This window comes from Carcharhinus amblyrhynchos, chromosome 21 (assembly GCF_965287045.1).
Source record: "Carcharhinus amblyrhynchos chromosome 21, sCarAmb.v2.hapA, whole genome shotgun sequence".
NCBI lineage: Eukaryota > Metazoa > Chordata > Chondrichthyes > Carcharhiniformes > Carcharhinidae > Carcharhinus > Carcharhinus amblyrhynchos.
This window is the reverse complement of record NC_137344.1, coordinates 32,435,948-32,456,594: the sequence shown is the minus strand read 5'-3', so window position 1 is coordinate 32,456,594 and position 20,647 is coordinate 32,435,948. Positions and strand designations below refer to the sequence as shown.

General features: G+C 41.5%; 1 protein-coding gene across 2 annotated transcripts in view; it reads right to left on the bottom strand.

Moving 5' to 3' along the window:
* Window positions 1-20,647, bottom strand: part of xylt2 (xylosyltransferase II) — a 76,879-nt gene that overhangs the window by 45,071 nt on the left and 11,161 nt on the right. For both annotated transcript variants that reach the window (XM_080208951.1, XM_080208952.1), the window contains exons 2-3: window positions 5,520-5,994; window positions 934-1,109 (exon numbers count right to left, since the gene is read on the bottom strand). In XM_080208951.1, the coding sequence (XP_080065077.1) occupies window positions 934-1,109; window positions 5,520-5,994 (651 nt within the window). The remainder of the gene's footprint in view (window positions 1-933; window positions 1,110-5,519; window positions 5,995-20,647) is intronic.

Sequence of the window (20,647 nt, the reverse complement as noted above, 5' to 3'; positions counted from 1 at the left end):
TCCAGGTTTGATATCAGCAGCAAATATTGAAATTTTACTCCGTATTTCAACAACCAATTCATTTTTTTTATATCAGAAAAGCAGGGTTCTAGCACTGACCTTTGACACCACTCTGCACCATCCCGTAGTCTGAAAAACAGGATCTCTAAGCACTGAAATATCAATTAGAATCAGGACCCTTCCATATGAGGCACCATGGCACAGTCCTGGTCCAGGAATCCCCAAATTGAATCTAATCAATCTTTTATATCATGTGTTAAAATCCATGATATATGAAGATGTGGAGATCAACATCCACCAAGAATCAGCAAAGCATCACAGGCCTTCCAGCAGCTCTAGAAGGTGCAGGTATCCAATACAATCAACATAGCCATGAGGCTGCAATTCTACATGTCCACAATGGTACCGACCACAATCTTTGCCAGCAAGACATGGAAGAGAACAGCAAAGGTGTCTTATAAGCTGGATGTCTTTCATCGGTGATATGTGCATAAGAGATTGGGTCACATAGAGACAGAGATAGCATCACCAATGAAGAAGCGTGAAAGGAGATCGGTCAGAGGTACCTCTGGGACATCATGACAGAGAAACAACTGATATGAGGGTTCAAGTCCTTTCCTTTTGATCTGCCAGAACGGCAGCAGAGTGGATACCACCAAACTGAAGAACAACATGGGGCCAGCCAAAGAAGACCTGGGGAAGTGTTGGGTGAGGACGTCCAAGAGTGGGAATCACATGAGCTGAAGCAAAAGTTACTGCAATAGATTGAAACTCATGGTGGGGTCTTGTTGCGCATAATTCCTCTGATTTTGAGGAGCAAAGTCATAACAAGTGCCATTTTGGTCTAATATATGTAATAAATAGGGGAAGTTCACAGCACAAAACAAACAGTAACCGCTGCACTTGTGTCCATCAGAACTGCAGAGAACCTACCTTGTCCACATGGATATAGTAAAAGTGATGTTGGTGATAGATAGCTTTGATGAGTCGCTTCAGTTGCCTAATAGCTCTGCCATGAACGACAAGGACATAGACAATTCTAACAGGGGTTTGAGTTGATGCCACATCCACATTGCCGTCTTCCCACTGGATGTTGCTGTTGGGTTTTCCTACAAGGAAATGCTTCAGTCAGTATAATAATTACAGCTGGGATTTAAAACAATGTTTCACAGGTTATTTTTAATTTATTTCTATAAATCCTTTTGTTTCAATTCACATTATTATGACAGTTTTTAAAGCACCAGCTTCCTGCAGCTGCTTGGCCACATTATACAAACAGCTACTCTTCATGTGCATGACAGAAGAGATATGGCCACTGTCTGATCTTTGGAGCATACTGCATTTGAGTCTGACGCTCATCTTACAGATGTGCATGCTCCAATGGTGGGCTTGGGGAAACTGAATAAACAGCTTAAAATATATGAAGTATAGAGTATAAAAGCAAAGAAATCATGCAAAATTCTTATACGACATAGATTAGGCCTCACTACTAAGGATAAAAAATTTCAATTATGTGGAGAAATTGGAGAAGCTGACATTATTCTTCTTAAGAGCACAGAAAATTTGAAATACAAGAAACTAGGAAAAGGAGATGGGGTAGCTCTGTTAATTAGGTGTTCTTGTGCGCGAATGACAAACAGTGTATGCAGAGACAGCATATAATCAAGGTGGCTAATGGAATGAGTCAAAGCTTACTGTAGTTTTGGTCTCTTTACTTTAAGGATGGATGTAAATACATTTGCGGTGGTTCAGAGGAGGTTTACTATATTGACACCTAGAAACAGCTGGTTGTCTTCTGAGGATAAGTTGTACAGGCTGAGGTTGTTTTCAGTACAGTTTAGATGTGGAAAGGATGTTTTCTCTTATGTGAGAGTCCAGAACCAGGGGGCATTGTTTTAAAATTAGTGGTGGCTCTTATAGGACAGAGACAGGGAGAAATTTTTTCTCTCAGAAGGTTATGCAACATTGGAACTCTCTACCTCAGAAGGTTGTGCAAGTGGGGTCACTGAATGTTTTAATGGTAGACAGACGTAGATAGATTCTTGCTAGATATGGGAATCAAATTAAGGTTATCAGGGTAGATGTGAATTTAGAACTTGAAATACAAAAAGATCAGCTGTAATCTTGTCGAAAGGTGGAGCAGGCTCAGGGGGCCAAATGGCCTACTTCTGTTCCAGGGATTAGCATGGTAAACACCTGGGGTTACGAGGACAGGGCCTATGAGGAACTGTTGTCGGTGCAGGCTCAATGGCCTCCTTCTGCATATCGGGATTCTATGTATTTCCTTTTCTTGGGGGGCCATGTTACAATATTAATGTCAGGCTAAAAAATTACCTTCTTGCATTCACGTCTCACATTTTTTCCTTCTTCCACTACCAGTGGAATATGCTCTCTTGTGAAATATCTTGGCACTTTAATTGTTCTCAGGTTTCTATATAAATATGGTACTGTTCAGACTAATGTTTAGTATTAAAAGGAAAAAGAATTTAGTGGCTACCAAGCTTGGAATTCAATCCAAGTTGTGCAACGTAGGAACATATTACAAATCACAGCTGTGTGTAAACATTACACTGGGTTCATATGGTTGAGACACATTAACAATGACCCAACAGATCTAGGACTACTCGTAAGACAAATGTATGTGCCAAGTTCTCCCTTATTTCAACGCACTGCTGGCTGAGTTAAACAAATAACTTTTTAATTTATTAATTCATGGGATGTGGGGTCACTGGCTTAGCCAGTATTTATTGCCCATCCCTAATTACCCGAGGTAGTGGTGATGGTGAGTCACCTCTTGAGCTGTTGCGGTCCATTTGATGTAGCTACACTAACAGTGCTGTTAGGGAGGGAGTTCCAGGATTTTGACCAGTGATTGTGAAGGGATGGCAAGTTAGTCCTAGGCCAGACTGGTATGTGAACCAGAGGGTACTTGGAGATGGTGGTGCTCCTGTTAATCTGCTGTCCTTGTTCTTCTAGTGGGTAGAGATCATGGGTTTGAAAGGTGCTGTCAAAAAAGCCTTGGTGAGTTGTTGCAGTGCAACTTGCAGATGGTACACACTCCTGCCACTGTGCATTGGTACTAGAGGGAGTGAACGTTTAAGGTGGTGGATGGGGTGCCAATCAAGTGAACTGCTTTGTTCTGGATGGTGGGGTCTCTTGAACATTGTTGGAGCTGCACTGCTCCAGGCAAAATCATTTATTGCCCATCGCTAATTGCTTGTGTGGTGGTGAGCCACTTTCTTGAGCTGCTACAGTCCATTTTATGAATTCCATATTTTCAGTGAGATTAGCTGACCCACAGTGTTTAAACAGCCTTAGTTCAAACACAGATAAAAGAGCTGAATTCCAGAGATGAGGTGAGAGCGACAGCCTTTGATATCAAGCCAGCATTGACCATGTGCCACAAAAGAGCCACAAAACTGGAATCAATGGCTATCAGGGGGCAAACTCTCCACTGGAGAGTCATACCCGACACATAAGAAGATGGTTGTGGTTGTGGAGGGTCAGTCATCTTGACTCCAGGGCATCTCTGCAGGAGAGCGTTAGGGTAGTCTCCTAGGCCCAACCATCTTCAGCTGCTTCATCAACAACCTTTCCTCTATCACAAGGTCAGAAGTTCAGAAGTAGAGATGTTTGTCGATGATTGCACAGTGCTCAGCACCATTCACAACTCCTCCGATATTGAAGCAATCCATGTCCAAATGCAACAAGATCTGGACAATATTAGGCTTGGACTGACAAGTGGCAAGAAACATTCACAAATGCCAACCAATGACCATCAGCAATAAGACACTCTAATCACTGTTCCTTGACATTCAGTGATGTTACCATCCCTGAATTCCCCACTGCCAACATCCTTGGAGTTATCAATGACCAGGAACCCAGCTGGACTCGCCACAAACACAGTGGCTACAAGTGCAGGTCAGAGGCTAGGAATAGTGCAGCGAGTAATTCATCTTCTGACTCCCCAAAGCCTGTCTACCATCTACAAGGCACAAGTTAAGAATGTGATGGAAAATTCTCCACTTTCCTGGATGGGTGCAGCACCAACAACACTCAAGAAGCTTGACATCATCCGGAACAAAGCTGTCCGCTTGACTGGTACCACATCCACTAGCATCCACTCCTTCACCAAAAACGCTCAGTAGCAGCAGCATGCACTATCTACAAAATGCACTGCAGCAATTCACCAACGATCCTTAGACAGCACCTTCCAAACCCACAAACACTTCCATCTAGAAGGACAAGGCAGCAGATACATGGTAACACCATCACTTGCAAATTCCCCTCCAAGCCACTCACCATCCTGACTTGAAATATATTGCAGTTCCTTCGCAGTCACTGGGTCAAAATCCTGGAATTCCGTCCTTAACAGCATTGTGGGTAAACCCACAGCACATGGATTGCAATGGTTCAAGAAGACAGCTCACCACCACCTTCTCAAAGGCAACTAAGGATGGGCTATGAAAGCTGGCCAGCCAGTGATATCAATATCCCATGAATGAATGAAAAAACCACATGCTTGATGTTCCAGTGAGTTTTTCCCAAGCTTCTTGCATGATCAACCAAGTTTTAATGAAACATAAATAACACAGCAACACTCTAGCCAAATTAAAGACGTATACCATTTTGTATAGGTGGTTACCTCACTAAATATTCCCCAATGTCATACTTGTTATAATGGACGTGGAAAAGCTATACAAATAGACAAGAGTTACGCTATCCAAAATCATAGCATGTAACAAACAGGAGACCATTCAGTCCATTGTGCCTGTGCTGGCTCTTTAAATAACATACAAAATCTGGGTTTTGTTTAAGCCAATGAATACCCTCTTGTACCAATTTTGATCCCATTCCATCTCTAAAAACAGAAGTGTTTAAAGAATAAGGGCAACTAAAATTATTTTCCCTTTTTAAAAATGAGGAAAATTAATCAAAAGAGAAAGGGGAAAGGAAATAAGAGAAAATGGAACACCACAATTGAGCACGGGCAAAATAAAGAACTTTATTTTCTTTATGAAATGTTCACTTTATAAGCTCAGAGTTTGTTATAATGACAAATTTATTCCCAATGTCCAAATGGACTTTTTTGTAAAGTGATTTGCTTGCACCACTGCAAGTGAGCTGGAAATGATAAAACTATTAAGGCTGATGATAATAATATAAACAGTATATCCAACTGAAATAGAGCTATTAATTGCAACCTTTAAATGTTTGACAAATGCAAGATTAATGAGCCAAAACTTTAATTGAGAGATTAACTACAACTAATCTTTAAATAACTTAGCCCCTTTCACTACATTTAACACACATTGGGGATTGAACAGGGATCATTTCATCCAGTCACTTTGAATTTGAACCCTGGTCAGGGAGTACCTGAAACTGTCACTATTCCCAGATGTGAAAATCCCTCATCCCATTGATCTCAAAACTTAACAGTAAAGTTTAGATTAAAGGGGCTTGCAGTAAGTTCATATACTCTTTGTGGAAAGAAATTAAACATTATTGCTGCAATGTACCTGAGAGGCGACAGGAGCGAGGAACGGAGTGTGGCATCAATTTCCCAGCCTGGTGTAAACAGACCACATTGGTTATCTCTTGCTGACATTGCTGTGTGCTTGCCCTGGCTAACGCAGACAAGGCGTCTTTTCCCACGATGTCACAGTTGGGTGAGAAATCGCTGCTAGTGGGCTGAGGGGCGCCTCCTACACTGCCAATGTCCCCATTCTTGGATTCCCCTTTCACATCACTGGTGTTTCTGCTGCTGGATGGATCACTTTGGATGGTATCATCAAAATGGATTCTTGGAGGCATCCTACGCCGTGGTGCAGGCTTGCGCCTGACTAAACTAGTCCTTAGTATGCTGGCAGTACTGCCTGGGTGCTCCCTACCCGCTCTCCATGGATTCAGCCGTCGATTGGGCCCTAGATGCCGACTGTCAGAACTGTCCACTTCATTGCTATCGGGCAATTTGGTTCTCTTCTCTCTTCCCTTCTGTGAACAAATAAAAAAACCGTTACAAATCCAATCAGAAATTTAGTATTTCCATCCACAATTATATATTTTCACTAGATTTTACAACATCCAAAACTCCCATTCTAGTAATGCTTATCAGCATTGCTTTTGACTTTTAAAGGGGTTTCCAAAAACTCCCAATTTGCTGAAACATAAAATGGTCTCATGCAAAGTTCTATAGAAGGTTACATTCATCACTCCAGAATTATTATGACTTGTCTTTATTCCAAACCTCCTCTTCTTCCCTATGTTGAAATCCAGATCTTTCAGTTTCCTCTATTTTAACTAATTCTAGTCCAAGTTCTGATACAGTGAAACTCACTTCTGAGAGTCTGCCCTTCTCACCAGGCCCACTTTTTGACTTACTTCCTCTTCTTAACGATCCTGTCTTTTGGGGAACCTACAGCATGATCCATGAATGACCTCTTTGTTCAAAGATAATTTTTCAATATTAACTTACCAGGATCGTAAAAAGGCTTAAAATGATCATTCAATACACCCTTGACTGGGATTTTCTGGTCCCACCAATGACGGAAAACGTCACAGGCACAACGAAAAATTTGACTGGCCAGTCAAAGATACATTAATTGATTTTAGGTGGGAATTTCGGTGAAAATCTCAGCCTGTCTCTGATAGCAGCACTTCTGATCCCACTACTGTGCCCTTTCTCCTGTGCTGTCACATTTACTACCATTCAATGTGTAACTGACACCCTCAAACAGGTTTTTATGTTTGAAAGTGCTCAGGATAAGAGGTTGTTAATCTGCACAAATCTCTCCCTGGAGGATCTAGATGCTAGATTAATGAAAATATTTAAGACAGAAGTCAATAGAAGAGCACTAAAAGGGAAACAAGGGCTATGGGGATAATGTGGAAAGTTGGAGTTGAAGTATGAGTTCATACATGATGAGTAATGGCACTGAGGCTTGCCAAGACATATGCCTGCTCCTACTGGGCACTTCCGAGTCATTTTCTGGCCTGTTTTTGTCACGTTAATTACCACATATTCTGCATTCAGACAAGGAATCTGAGCTGTAAATCAGCAGTAAAGATCATTTTGTTCAAAAAGCTCTTTAAGTCCTGTTACACAAATGCTCCCACATTGCGGAAAGGCAGAGGAGGGGTAAGGACGTTCCACCAATCACACTGTGATATCATGAGTTCTATTATTGTTCTCTGGATAATATTTGTACACATCTACTATCTTTTTGTTCCAGTTACTGTTTCAGGCTGGACCAACCTGTTGACAAATTTGGCATGCAATTTGACCCTTAGCTGATATTCCAACCTCATATCTTGAGTAACACTGATAGTGTTATATTATTTAGACTAGTAATGCAGAAGAGCAAAGAACAAAAGTAGAAGGTCCAAATTGGAATCTGCCAAATTTTAATGGCATGAGATAGGATTTAGTCAAGGGAAGCGATTTCCAGCCCACATTCGCTGTCAGAGAGAACAGCAACACATGATGAAAATCCAGAGAGAATAACCATGACGTTATACCGAGAGTTTGTGTTCCAAGATTTTCCCCACCCCTCGCTGGTAACGTTGCAACGTTCATACCCACAAAGGGTTAGAACCTCATTTTAATTTATTTAAATAAATTTTAATTTAGTTACCCAACCCCCTCGCTATATTCCTCCTTGCTGTAATTTCAAACCTCGCCAACATGACAATAGGTTTACCTGTTGATGGTATCTCACCGTGGGCACAAAGGTGAGTAAAGGGGACAGGAACATGCCTGGGCACAACCCACAGCAGTGATAGTGTCAATTATGCTGGGAGAGAGCATGCACTGAAGCAGGGAGGAAATGTCCATGAAAATTGTTTGGTGGGGGAGGATGAACGACTTCTGAAGATGCAGCATTCCTTTAGCACTGCACACTGTCATCTGCCCAGATTTGAAGCTCGAACCCTCAATCTTCTCAGACATGCAAGTGCACCCAATTGAGCCAACCAGATACTATGTGGCTTAGTTTCCACTTGTAACCATAAAAACTAAGGAAGACTTGAATTTAAATAGCATCAGACAAGTGTTTTGTAGCCAATAAATACTTTTGAAGTGTTATCAGTAGGAATATTGGTGGGTACAAGTGTACACACATACCCAGTGTTATACAGTAATAAACATGCACCCATTAGTAATGTATCTCAGTTTTATACAATGGCAGACTGCATCTACAATTGTGTAATTGTGCCCAGTATTGGTGGTTAAGGTCCCAGTTAATGCATTGAAATAGGCGATTACTCCTATATCCTCTAAAAATCCCTAAAACACATGAAAAAAAAAACAGAAATGTGGGGCTTCAAAAATTGTTTATTTTGTTTGTATTCAGCTCCTTGTTCCTTTGCAAATATGATGCCATTTATTACTCCCACATCCAGTTCTGAATTATAGCAATGGCATTAATACCATCTGGCATCTTTATGGAATTTGTGATCACAATGGGAAGAGTGCCAAACAACACTTTCAACTGTGAATGTGTTCAACAAAATGAAAATTGCATTTTTATGCTTTTTGAATTGATGGACATGTGCTCCTACAATTCTCAACTGATTGCAGGATCTTCAGTGATGGGTAAAAGCATATTCCATTCTCCATCTCTGTTTTTGCTGACTTCGTAAAAAGTCTGACAACACCAGGTTTTAGTCCAACCTATTTATTTGATAATATTCTCACAAGCTTTCGAGGGGTTACCCTCTTCGTCAGGTGAATGGAGAGTTCTGGCCTCAGACAGAGCATATAAAGCACAGACAGTTTAGAGATTACTGATTAAAATGCGAATCCTTACACCTAACCTGCTGTTCAAGACCTGAAGTGGCTGACAATGTGAGTGGTAGGAGCACTGATCACAGTTTAAAGAGATGTGTATTGTCTCCAGACAGTACAGTAAGTGAGGTTTTGCAAACCCAGGCAAGTCACGGGGGTTACAGATAGTGCGACATTTTTGTGCGACATTGCTGACTTCAGCACCTTTTGGATAGGAGAAAGGGAACAAAATAAGTCAGGTTTCCTGCCTTGCTGAAAAAATCCTTGCATGAAGTCACTGAATGAGAAATATAAATTTAAAAAGATTTGGTTGTGAAGTTTCCACAGTTAAACAGCTTGCTGCCAATTGCCACCTGAGTTCACATAGTAATTGTTGAGAGGTTTGGCGTGTTTCACTAGTCTCTTAGAATTCCTACAGTTCAGAAGGAGACCATTTGGCCCATTGAGCCTGCACCGACAACAATCCCATCCAGAGCCCATCCCCATAACTCCACACATTTAGTGTGCTAATCCCCCTGACACTTAGCATGGCCAATCAACCTAACCCACACATTCTTAGAGCGTGGGAAGAAATCAGGGCACCTAGAGGAAACCCACACAGACATGAGGACAATGTGCAAACTCCACAGAGGCAGTCACCCAAGGTGGGAATCGAACCTGGGTCCTTGATGCTGTAAGGCAGCAGTGCGAACTACTGTGCCACCGTGCCGCCCCCATCATTAGTTCACATTTGATCAGGATCTGTTTCTCAACTCAATTTACCTGCTTTTTTGCCATATTCTGAGATATGCTTACCCAACAGAAAGTAATCAATAGTGGCCTTGAAAGTTTCACCTTAAGTTTGAACACTGGAAGCTGAGCAGTAAACGTGGAACTGGGGCTCCAGCCAGGGCAGCCTTGAAAAAAGGAAGCTTTCAAAATAGACTGTAAAATGCAGAGTTTAACTGAATGCTACAGTTGAATTTCTCCTCTGTTTGTTCTCATTAATTCATGTGATATGGCCATCACTATTATCAGATGTGTGAGCATTTTTGAATATGTGCAGTCCATGTGGTGAAGATAAGAGCCTTGTCAGCACAGACCAATGGTGAAGTCCATATTGCAAACATTTAAAAAATATTCTCATAATAAAGTGCCCAACATCAATGAATGTGTGGTGATATATGTCCATACAAGGATGGTACTTGATGTGAACGGAAATTGGAGATGTCATCATTCCAATAAAATTGCTGTCATTATCTTCCTAAGAAGCGGGCTAGTTTGTCCTAGTTGATCTTGGTAGCAAAACAGCTCTGCTCCTTCGAAAGCTAGTGGCTTTTGCTACCAAATAAACCTGCTGGACTTTAACCTGGTGTTGTGAGACTTCTTACTGTGTTTACACCAGTCCAACACTGGCATCTCCACATCATGACTACGGTCTTGGAGCTTCCAGTATTGCTGCAGCTACACTCACTGATATGTTCCTTTCCACTCAGGACTTGCTGCCCTTCAGCTACGCTGTCAAATTGTCCCATACACTATTTAAGCAATACATTGTAATTAATTCAGGCACTGTAATCGATCAACGACGCTTACATTTACCAAGTTAGAAGCTCAGCTACACAATAAAGGGAAACAGTTTTTGGACCTCATTTATTTTTGAATACTTTTGTATAAAACTAGCTTTATTGTGTCACATATTTTGATCTTGATCCACTGCTACACACCATTCACTGGCAAACACTTCGCCAGCCTTCATCAAAATAAATCTTTATCAGTGTGAGCAAAAGGGCAATTTCTGTACTCAATGTAAAATGGTTTTACAATAAAATGAACACAACGTTCCCTCATACCAATTTCAAAACGGAGATTGGAGATGCTTGGGCTGTAATACCAGCCAAGGCTATTAGAAATGTTAATCAGTCAGGATGAAGAGACACTGTCCTAACCTCTAATTAATCAGCAGTTCATCCTGAGAAATACATGATGTATGGAAAATCACTTTCACCAGTAACTTCTTGGTTAACTGACAGTGCCATCACTGAAACATATACTGGAGACTCAAACATTTTCTGTTCTGCTTACATCAATGGCTTGCCTTTACGTTGCTCTTTTGATATAGAAAAAATCCCAATGAATTTACATGAGGCAGAAGAGAACAGAAAAATAAGGATAAAAGTAACTAAGAGGATCTGTATTCTGTGGATTTGGAAACATCACAGATAAAATACTGAATGCCTAAAAAAAATGACAAATCAAAGTGCGAACACTGAGCAAGATGTGAAAGGTAAGTCTGGAAAGAGCACATTAATCACCTGATTCCACCTTGAAGCATTATACTTTCAGAAACACTTTTTTATGTGCTTTATATACAAGGAAATCTTACTCTGATCATGTAGGTATTTACCACCTTTGAGAAAAAAAAAGAATATTGCGGATACCCCAGTCCAATCTCACTATTAATCTTGGGCACAGTAACCTATGCAGGGTGCGTATAACAGTCATAATATCTCTGACTGAGGATATTAAAGCACAATATCACAGACAGAAATTGCATAATGGACATGAAACAAGAATCTGATAGTTAAAGTTTGCAAATCTGGAAATTAACCTAAGGTAGTAATAAAACATTGGACATTACAGCACAGTACAGGCCCTTTGGCCCCCGATGTTGCACCGACCTGTGAAACCAATCTAAAGCCCATCTAACCTACACTCTTCCAGTATCATCCATATGTTTATCCAATGACTATTTAAATGTCCTTAATGTTGGTGAGCCCACTACTGTTGCAGACAGGGCATTCCATGCCCTTACTACTCTGAGTAAAGAACCTACCTCTGACATCTGTCCTATATCTATCACTCCTCAATTTAAAGCTATGTCCCCTCATGCTAGCCATCAGAATCTGAGGAAAAAGGCTCTCACGGTCCACCCTATCTAATCCTCTGATCATCTCGTATGCCTCTATTAAGTCACCTCTTAACCTTCTTCTCTCTAATGAAAACAGCCTCAAGTCCCTCAGCCTTTTCTCATAAGACTTCCCACCATACCAGGCAACATCCTAACAAATCTCCTCTGCACCCTTTCCAATGCTTCCACATCCTTCTTATAATGTGGCAACCAGAACTGTACGTAATACTCCAAGTGCCGCTGCATCAGAGCCTTGTACAGCTGCAACATGGCCTCTTGGCTCTGAAACTCAATCCCTCTACCAATAAAAACTAACACACCATACGCCTTCTTAACAACCCTATCAACCTGGGTGCCAACTTTCAGGAATCTGTGCACATGGACTCTGAGGTCTCTCTGCTCATTCACACTACCAAGTATCTTCCAAGGATCTTAATGGGATCTCAATTATTTACAATCTACATTGACGATTTTGATGAAGGTACCAAGCGTACTGCAGCCAAATCAGATGGTGATGCAATGATAGGTAGGAAAGATTTGATGGAGGTGCACAATACTAAAAGAAAGTTAGATATGGAAGACAAGCGAAAGTGTTTCCACTAGCTGATGGGAAAAGGACTGGCAGATGTAGGTTTAAGATTTTTGACAAGACAGCAAGGAGGGGAAGCATGAGGAAGAACTGTTTTAGCAGCAATTACTAACAATGACCTGGAATTCGCTGCATACATAGAGATGGTGGAAGCAGAGATAATTTATGATTTCAAAAGGAAATGGGATGGACACTTGAAGCAAATAAGTTTGCAGAACTAAGGTGACAGGGGACAGAGCAAGAACGGGACAGACTGGATCGCTTAGAGAGCTGAGATAGATTCAATGGCCTGCATAGTCCCTTTGGTATCATCATGAACCTTGTCCATTTCGACTCTAATAGATCATTGTCCTTCTCCAAATCTGTGTTGTCCCTGAAGAGATCTCTGAGCTCCAAATACAGAGGTGGTGGAATATACAGGAGGATGCATTCATTCACTGGCTGCTCCTGGCAAAGCCAGAATTTATTGCCCATCCCAATTTGCCCTTGAGGTGATAGTGGTGATAAGCCACCTTCTGGAATACAATTGAGTGGGCTGCTACGTCATTTCTGTTGGCTGTCAAAAGTCAACCACCTTGGTTCGGGTCTGAAATCACATAGGCCAAAATGAGCAAGAATGACATATTTCTTCCATAAGAGACATTAGTGGGCCAGACAGTTGTTTGCAACCAACTGTACTGGTATTTTATCCCAGCTTTCTATTTATTTAAGTAAATGCATATACACTTACATACACAGTGATGCCATTTGAATTGCTGAGTTAGGAATGATGCAGGAGATGTGCACTCTAATATTAAAACATGCTGGATTAAGTCAGAACACAGAAACATGAGCAAGCGACTCAGACACCAGAGCTTGTAATGCCATTCATAGTCGATCCTCAAGATAACCCCTCACAGCATTTACTCCATATCCATTATGTCATTGCTTAACAAAAATCTAGTAATTTTGGTTTTAAATTTAATAATTGAGCTAGCATTGTCATCTGTGAAACTGTTATCACCCTTTGGGTCCAGAAGTGTTTCCTAATTTCACTCATGCAAGATCTGGCTCATCTTTTCAGATTATGCTCCATAATCCTAGGCTCTCCTGTTAGGGTCCTGGACCAGAACCCCAAGTTACACAGGAAGCCAGAGTAGACACCAACAATTTTTCTTTTTTGACATAAATGTAAGGAAAAGATATTTCTTTCCAGGAATAATTCTACCTACAAAGTAGGGAAATTTTGTAGTGAAACAAACTTTATTTAATAGAACAGTTTAAATATAACTCTAACAAATGAAGCAGCTTAACCATTAACAGTCAAACTATTTTTTTAAAGTGAAAGGAAGAAACTTTACTTTCTAACTTATGACAGTTCCATTTCCAAATAAGCCCCATTCATGTACAGATCAAAACCACTTCCAAATAAATAGTTAGCAAGCCCAGGCATATTTGCTTTAAATTGTATTAACAGCCCCAAACCTTTCAGAGATTTTATGGAGAGTGAATTCTCAGTCACAGCTTCCACATGCCTCTGATTTCAGCAGATCTGCGATTGCATAGCTTTGTTTTCCCCTGTTATAGACCTAGCTCCACCCATTACTATACAAGCACCATAGAACCATATGATGGATAACTCATGACCTTTTCAATCAAGCTAATTAAAAACACCAGGGGAAAATCTCCATCTATAAATAAAGATCCATTAGTTCTATCCCAAGTCAACATTTCCACGGCTACATTGAATTATCCTGCTCTTCTAGCATCTGAACTGCATTCCTACCAGACATACCAACAACTGTAGAATAAAGCTGAATTTTTAAACATTTCCTTTTAAAAAAACATATATATCTATATCAATTGCGCCACTATCATCACACCCCATCCAACAGAAATGCTTTCTTTCTACCAACTATGAGGGGCAATGGTAGTGTAGTGTTCATGTCACTGGTCTAGTAATCCAGAGGCCCAGGCTACATGCTGGGAAAATGGGTTCAAATCCCACAGTAGCAGCTGGTAGAATTTAAATTCAATTAATAAATTTGAAATTGAAAGTTGGTCTTAGTAATGGTGACCATAAAAATATCATTAATTGTTGTAAAAACCCATCTGGTTCACCAATGTCCAAATGTCCTTTAAAAAGCAAATCTGATGAAACTTGCATGCAACTGCAGATCCATAGCAATGCAGTTGACTCTTAAAGGCCCTTTGAAATGGCCTAGCAAGCCACTCCATTCAAGGACAATTAGGGATGGACAGCAAATGCTGGCTTTGCTAGTGATGCCAACATCCCATGAAAGAAAAAAAATCCAAGGAATACAAACGAAACCTAATTTACACACAAATATACAATTTAAGAGGCGGCGGTGGCCATTCGGAACCACCATTGAATAAAAACATGGCTGATCTGATTATGGCCACATTCCTGCCCAACTCCGATACATTATGAATCCTTGATACCCTTAAGGTGGTTATTTTCCAGACGTCGCTGGATTCCAGGGAAGTGCCGGAAGATTGGAAAACGGCTAATGTTACACCGTTGTTTAAGAAGGGTGCCAGGCAAAAGGCGGGGAATTATAGGCCGGTTAGTTTAACGTCTGTTGTGGGTAAAATGTTAGAATCCGTCATTAAGGAGGAAATTGCGAGGCATCTTGAAGGGAATTGCTTGATAGGACAGACGCAACACGGTTTCATTAAAGGGAAGTCCTGTCTGATAAATTTACTGGAGTTCTATGAGGATGTGTCTAGGGCGGTGGATAGAGGAGAGCCGGTGGATGTGGTCTTTCTGGATTTTCAGAAGGCGTTTGACAAGGTACCTCACAAGAGGTTATTGCAGAAGGGCAGGGGACATGGAGTTGGGGGTAGGGTGTTAGCGTGGATAGAGGATTGGTTGTCAAATAGGAGGCAGAGAGTGGGGGTGAATGGGTGCTATTCGGATTGGCGGTTGGTGACTAGTGGGGTGCCCCAGGGGTCGGTGCTGGGGCCTCAGCTATTTACCATTTATATAGATGATCTGGAGGAGGGAACCGAGTGTAGGGTGTCGATATTTGCTGATGACACCAAGATTGGGGGAAAGGCAAATTGTGCGGAGGGTGTGGAGAGTCTGCAGAAGGATCTAGATAGGCTGGGCGAATGGGCCAGGAAATGGCAAATGGAATTTAATGTTGGCAAGTGTGAGGTGGTCCACTTTGGTAGGAAGAATGGTAGGAAGGATTATTACTTACAGGGCGAAAAACTGCAGCAGGCGACGGTGCAGAGGGACCTCGGGGTCCTTGTGCATGAGTCGCAAAAACCCAGCTTGCAGGTGCAGCAGGTGGTCAGGAAGGCGAATGGGATGCTGGCCTTCATAGCGAGGGGGATTGAATATAAAAGTAGGGAGGTCTTGCTGCAGCTGTATAGGGCATTGGTGAGGCCGCAGCTGGAGTACTGTGTGCAGTTTTGGGCGCCGCACCTGCGCAAGGATATTTTGGCCTTGGAGGGAGTGCAGAGGAGGTTTACTAGGCTGATACCGGAGTTGAGGGGGTTGAGCTATGAGGAGAGGCTGAATAAACTAGGCTTGTACTCGTTAGAGTTTAGAAGAATGAGGGGAGATCTCATTGAGACGTATAAGATGATGAATGGGATGGATAGGATAGAGGTGGAGAGACTCTTCCCACTCAAAAAAGACAGGAGGACTAGGGGGCACAGCCTCAAGATAAAGGGGAGGCGGTTTAGAACGGAGTTGAGGAGGAGCTTCTTCACTCAAAGGCTGGTGAATCTCTGGAATTCTCTGCCCGTTGAAGTGGTGGAGGCTGCCTCGCTAAATATTTTTAAGAAGCGGGTTGATGGGTTCTTGATGAGAGAGGGGATTAAGGGTTATGGGGAGAGGGCGGGAAAGTGGAACTGAGCCACGACAGATCAGCCATGATCTTATTGAATGGCGGGGCAGGCTCGAAGGGCTGGATGGCCTACTCCTGCTCCTATTTCTTATGTTCTTATGTTCTTATGAGTCAAGTGCATCTGCCTTAAAAATATTTAATAACCAAGCCTCCACCACTCTCTGGGAAAAAAAGTTCCAGAGTCATGAACCTCAGGAAAAAACTTCCCATTTACATCTTACATGGGAGATCCCTTATTCTCAATGTCCCCTTGTCTGGTCTCTCCCACAAGGGATGACAATCTTCCTTAATCCTGTCATTGGATGCGGGCATCACTGGTAAAACCAGTATTTGCTGCTCATCCATAACTGCCTTGAATGGAGTGGCTTGTTACATTATTTTGGGGGACGGTTAAGTGTCAACCATATGGAATCACATATAGGCCTGACCAGGTAAGGACAATGGCAGATTTCTTTCCTTAAGTACATTAGAGAATCAGATGGGTTTTTACAACAATTGATGATAGTTTCACGATCACTTTTACTGAGACTAGCTTTATATTGTATCTATTAATCAAACTTAAATTCTATCCATTGCCAAAGTGAGATTGATACTGTTGGAAATCCTAATGATTTATCATGGCGTACAAAAATTTACTTACACCAACAGACATATCATTCTATGCCCTGGATGGTGATCCCTTAAGAATATTTGTTTTCTTTTAATGTATTTCTACATTCTAAAACATGATCATTTATCAGATTGCCTTGAAACCATAAACAGATAGGTATCCATGTAAAACAAAGAATAGTTTCAATTCCAGCTGTTTTAACCACTCTCCTCCAAAGGAGACCTACAAAATCTGAGCCCAAAAGATCATTGCTGCTTTGCCTCTCATCCCTGCACACGTCTGTACGAATCATTGTCCACCTCTGACTCACCATGATCAAACTGATCAGGAGACTTTATTGCCAATCTCTGCTCTCTCTTTCTAGCCACACTCACCCTCCTCTCCCCTGGCCTTACCCTCTCTAAAAACACATTCTGCTTCTCTCATCACCCTTTCCTTTCTCATATCAGTTGAATGCATAAACCCTGGAGTAACCAATTTAAAAAAAATGGCAAGGCCACTGACCAGAATTTGGAAAGTGAGCGAAGAATGGGCAGCTAGTTTATTAATTTTTCTTTTTCAAACATAGGAACACAATGAGTTGAATGAGGATGTGGAGACGCCAGCATTGGACCGGGGTAAAACAGAAAGAAATCTCACAACACCAGCTTAAAGTCAAACAAGTTTATTTGTAGTAAACACCCCAAGCTTTCAGAACACGTTGTTCCTCTGTCAGGTGGGTGGGAGTTTTAATCACAAACAGGGCACAAAGACACAAACTCAATATACATGCACAATGATTGGAATGAGAGTCTTTACAGCTAATCAATTCTTAAAGGTACAGACAGTGTGACCGGAGAGTGGTTTAAGCACAGGTTAAAAGGATGTGTATTGTTTCCGGACAGGAAAGTTAGTGAGATTTTGCAAGTCCAGGCAAGTTTGGGGGTTACAGATAGTGTGACATGAACCCAAGATCCCGATTGAGGCCGTCCTCATTTAGTGTGGAACTTGGCTATCAGTCTCTGCTCACAACTCTGCACTGTCATGCGTCATGAAGGCCACCTTGGAGAATGCTTACCCGAAGATCAGAATGCCCGTGACCGCTAAAGTGTTCCCCAACAGGAAGAGGACAGTCTTGCCTGGTGATTGATGAGTGGTGTTCAATCATCTGTTGTTGTAACGTCTGCATGGTCTTGCATACTCTTGCAATTCGGCCAACGCTGTCTACCTGATACACTGCAGGAAAGGATGCCCCGAGGCTTGATACACTGGGGAAACCATGCAAACGCTACGACAATGGATGAATGAACACCCCGCGACAATCACCAGGCAAGACTGTTCTCTTCCTGTTGGGGAACACTTCAGCAGTCATGGGCATTCGGCCTCTGATCTTCGGGTAAGCGTTCTCCACGGCAGCCTTTGTGACACACGACAGTGCAGAGTCACCGAACAGAGACTGATAACCAAGTTCCACACGAGGACAGCCTCAGCCGGGATCTTGGGTTCATGTCACACTATCTGTAACCCCCATAACTTGCCTGGACTTGCAAAATCTCACCAACTTTCCTGTCTGGAAACAATACACATCCTTTTAACCTGTGCTTAAACCTCTCTCCACTCACACTGTCTGTACCTTTAAGAATTGATTAGCTGTAAAGGCTCACATTTCAATCTATTATGCACGTAAATTGAGTTTGTGTCTTTGTGCCCTGTTTGTCATCAGAACTCCCACCCACCTGACAAAGGAACAACATGTTCTGAAAGCTTGGGGCGTTTGCTACAAATAAACTTGTTCGACTTTAAGCTGGTATTGTGAGATTTTTTTCAATCTCATACAGAACATTGATTAAACCACAATTGTGAAGTATTGTGAACAACTCTGTTCTCAAATTGTAGAAAGGATATAGGGACATAGGAGAAGGTACAAAATATTTTAAACAGGTGATACCAGAAATGATAGAGAGAAAAGTTTGAATAGGGTGGGACACTTTACTCTAGTGAAGGGAAGACAAAAACTAAAGTGACAGAGGTCTTTAAAACTGTGAAAGAGTTTGACAAGGTAAAGGTAGTGAAGATATTTCCACTTGTGCAAAGGCCAAAACTGGAGATCATAAATATCCGCCAATCACTGATAAATAGGGAATTCAGAAGGAAAATCTTTACCATGAGTGGTGAGGATGTGGGCCCTGCTACAAAAAGATCAGTTAATGCAAAAGCACAAATGGATTTTAAGTGGAAGCTAGATAAACAGAAGGGAGAAAGGAACAGAAAGATAAGTGGTTTAGTTAATTGAAGAGGAATGGGAGGAGGTTCATGTGAGTATGAACACTAGAACAGATTTGTTGGGTTAAATGACCTGTTACTGTGCCATTCTAAATAATTTTACGTTAATTAAATGCCACTCAATAGCAAATGGTTTCAAAATTCAAAGGTATAATTTTGTCGAATATATCATTTATTTATTTTAAATTCACATTGGCAGTGAAGGGAATGGAGTATGCCTACACATCTAATCAAAACTTGTCACATGCACCCTTTGCATACCAGTGGTGCTGTCTTTCCTTGAAGCATAATGCACATTGCCTTGATTAAGACTTAGCCAGGAAAAGATCAATCTGACATTGTAATCACAAAAGATTATTGCAAACTATGTACTCCTGAAGAAAGGAAAACTGTTCTGATACTGAAAAAAACCTGCCACACATCCATGTGTGAAATTGAGGCTGAGCCAAACATCTTGTGAGTTCGTATGAATCAATTACAAGCATAAGGGAGGCTTCCTCAGCAGATGACATGCTCAGTGGATATTGCCAGTAAGGGAATTTAGGAAAAGATAATGAATAGATGGCAAATTTTACGTTCTGTGCACTTGAACTATAACAAACAAACAACAGAGGTTATGGATTATGCCTGCCAAACTTGGGCTGTGCAGCGAGAGAATTTTAAGAACAAAACTGGGGCACAGCATTGATGGGTATAGGTCTGTCATTGTATAAGTGGGGTACATCACCACTGCGTAGAGATCTGCCGTTGTAACACTGGGAATTATTCTGGTGAGTACAGTTCTGTCACTGTGTAACACTGGAGGATGACATGCATGGTCAGAACTGTCACTGTATAACAGTGAAGTACTGTACTGGTGGTGACAGATATGTCACTTGGGAAGGAACTGATGGATACAAGTCTGTAATTCTATGGCATTTGGGGACGCAATTGGTGAATATAAGCCTGGTGAACACAAGTCTGTCCTTGTCCTTGGTTTATTTGGTCCCTGAGTTTATTGGTGCTCTGGTGTAGCTCTGTGTAGACTCCTTGTTTGAGGAGTTTTGAATTGAGCACTTTGACAATATAATCCATCCATCTCATTTGATGCTGGATTACGACCTCTATCAAGAGAGATGCATTTCTTAAAGGATGCTCAAGTTTATTCTTTTGTCCTCCTATTTGACTGCAGCATTCAACTGGTTCAGTTTGAAGAATTTACCATCAATGGTATAAATTATTATCACACGGAGGAAAACTTATCAGTGGTACATTGTAGTGATTGGGAATAGTGCTTGCACACTGACATAACCCTGTTTGATGTCTACTTTAATGGGGAAGGAATCTATGGTGAAGCCATTGCATTTACTGTTATTTGAAAACTGTCATGCAGGAGACATGAATTCTGTTCTCTTAATAGCAACAGACAAGGAGCAGATGGCCAATCATGACCAAAATGGCTAATCTTCATCAAAAAACACAAAATCAGAAAATGGTTACAACTTAGGCTATTTGGCCTGTCATGTCTATACTGACTTGTTGCAAGAGCATTTTGCTTAGTGTCACTGTCCCACCTCATCCTTGTATGCCTGCAAATTTTTTCTCTTCAGAGAATGGTCCAAATCCCTTTTAAAAGCCATGGGACTGAGTCTGCCTCTACCTCACTCTTAGG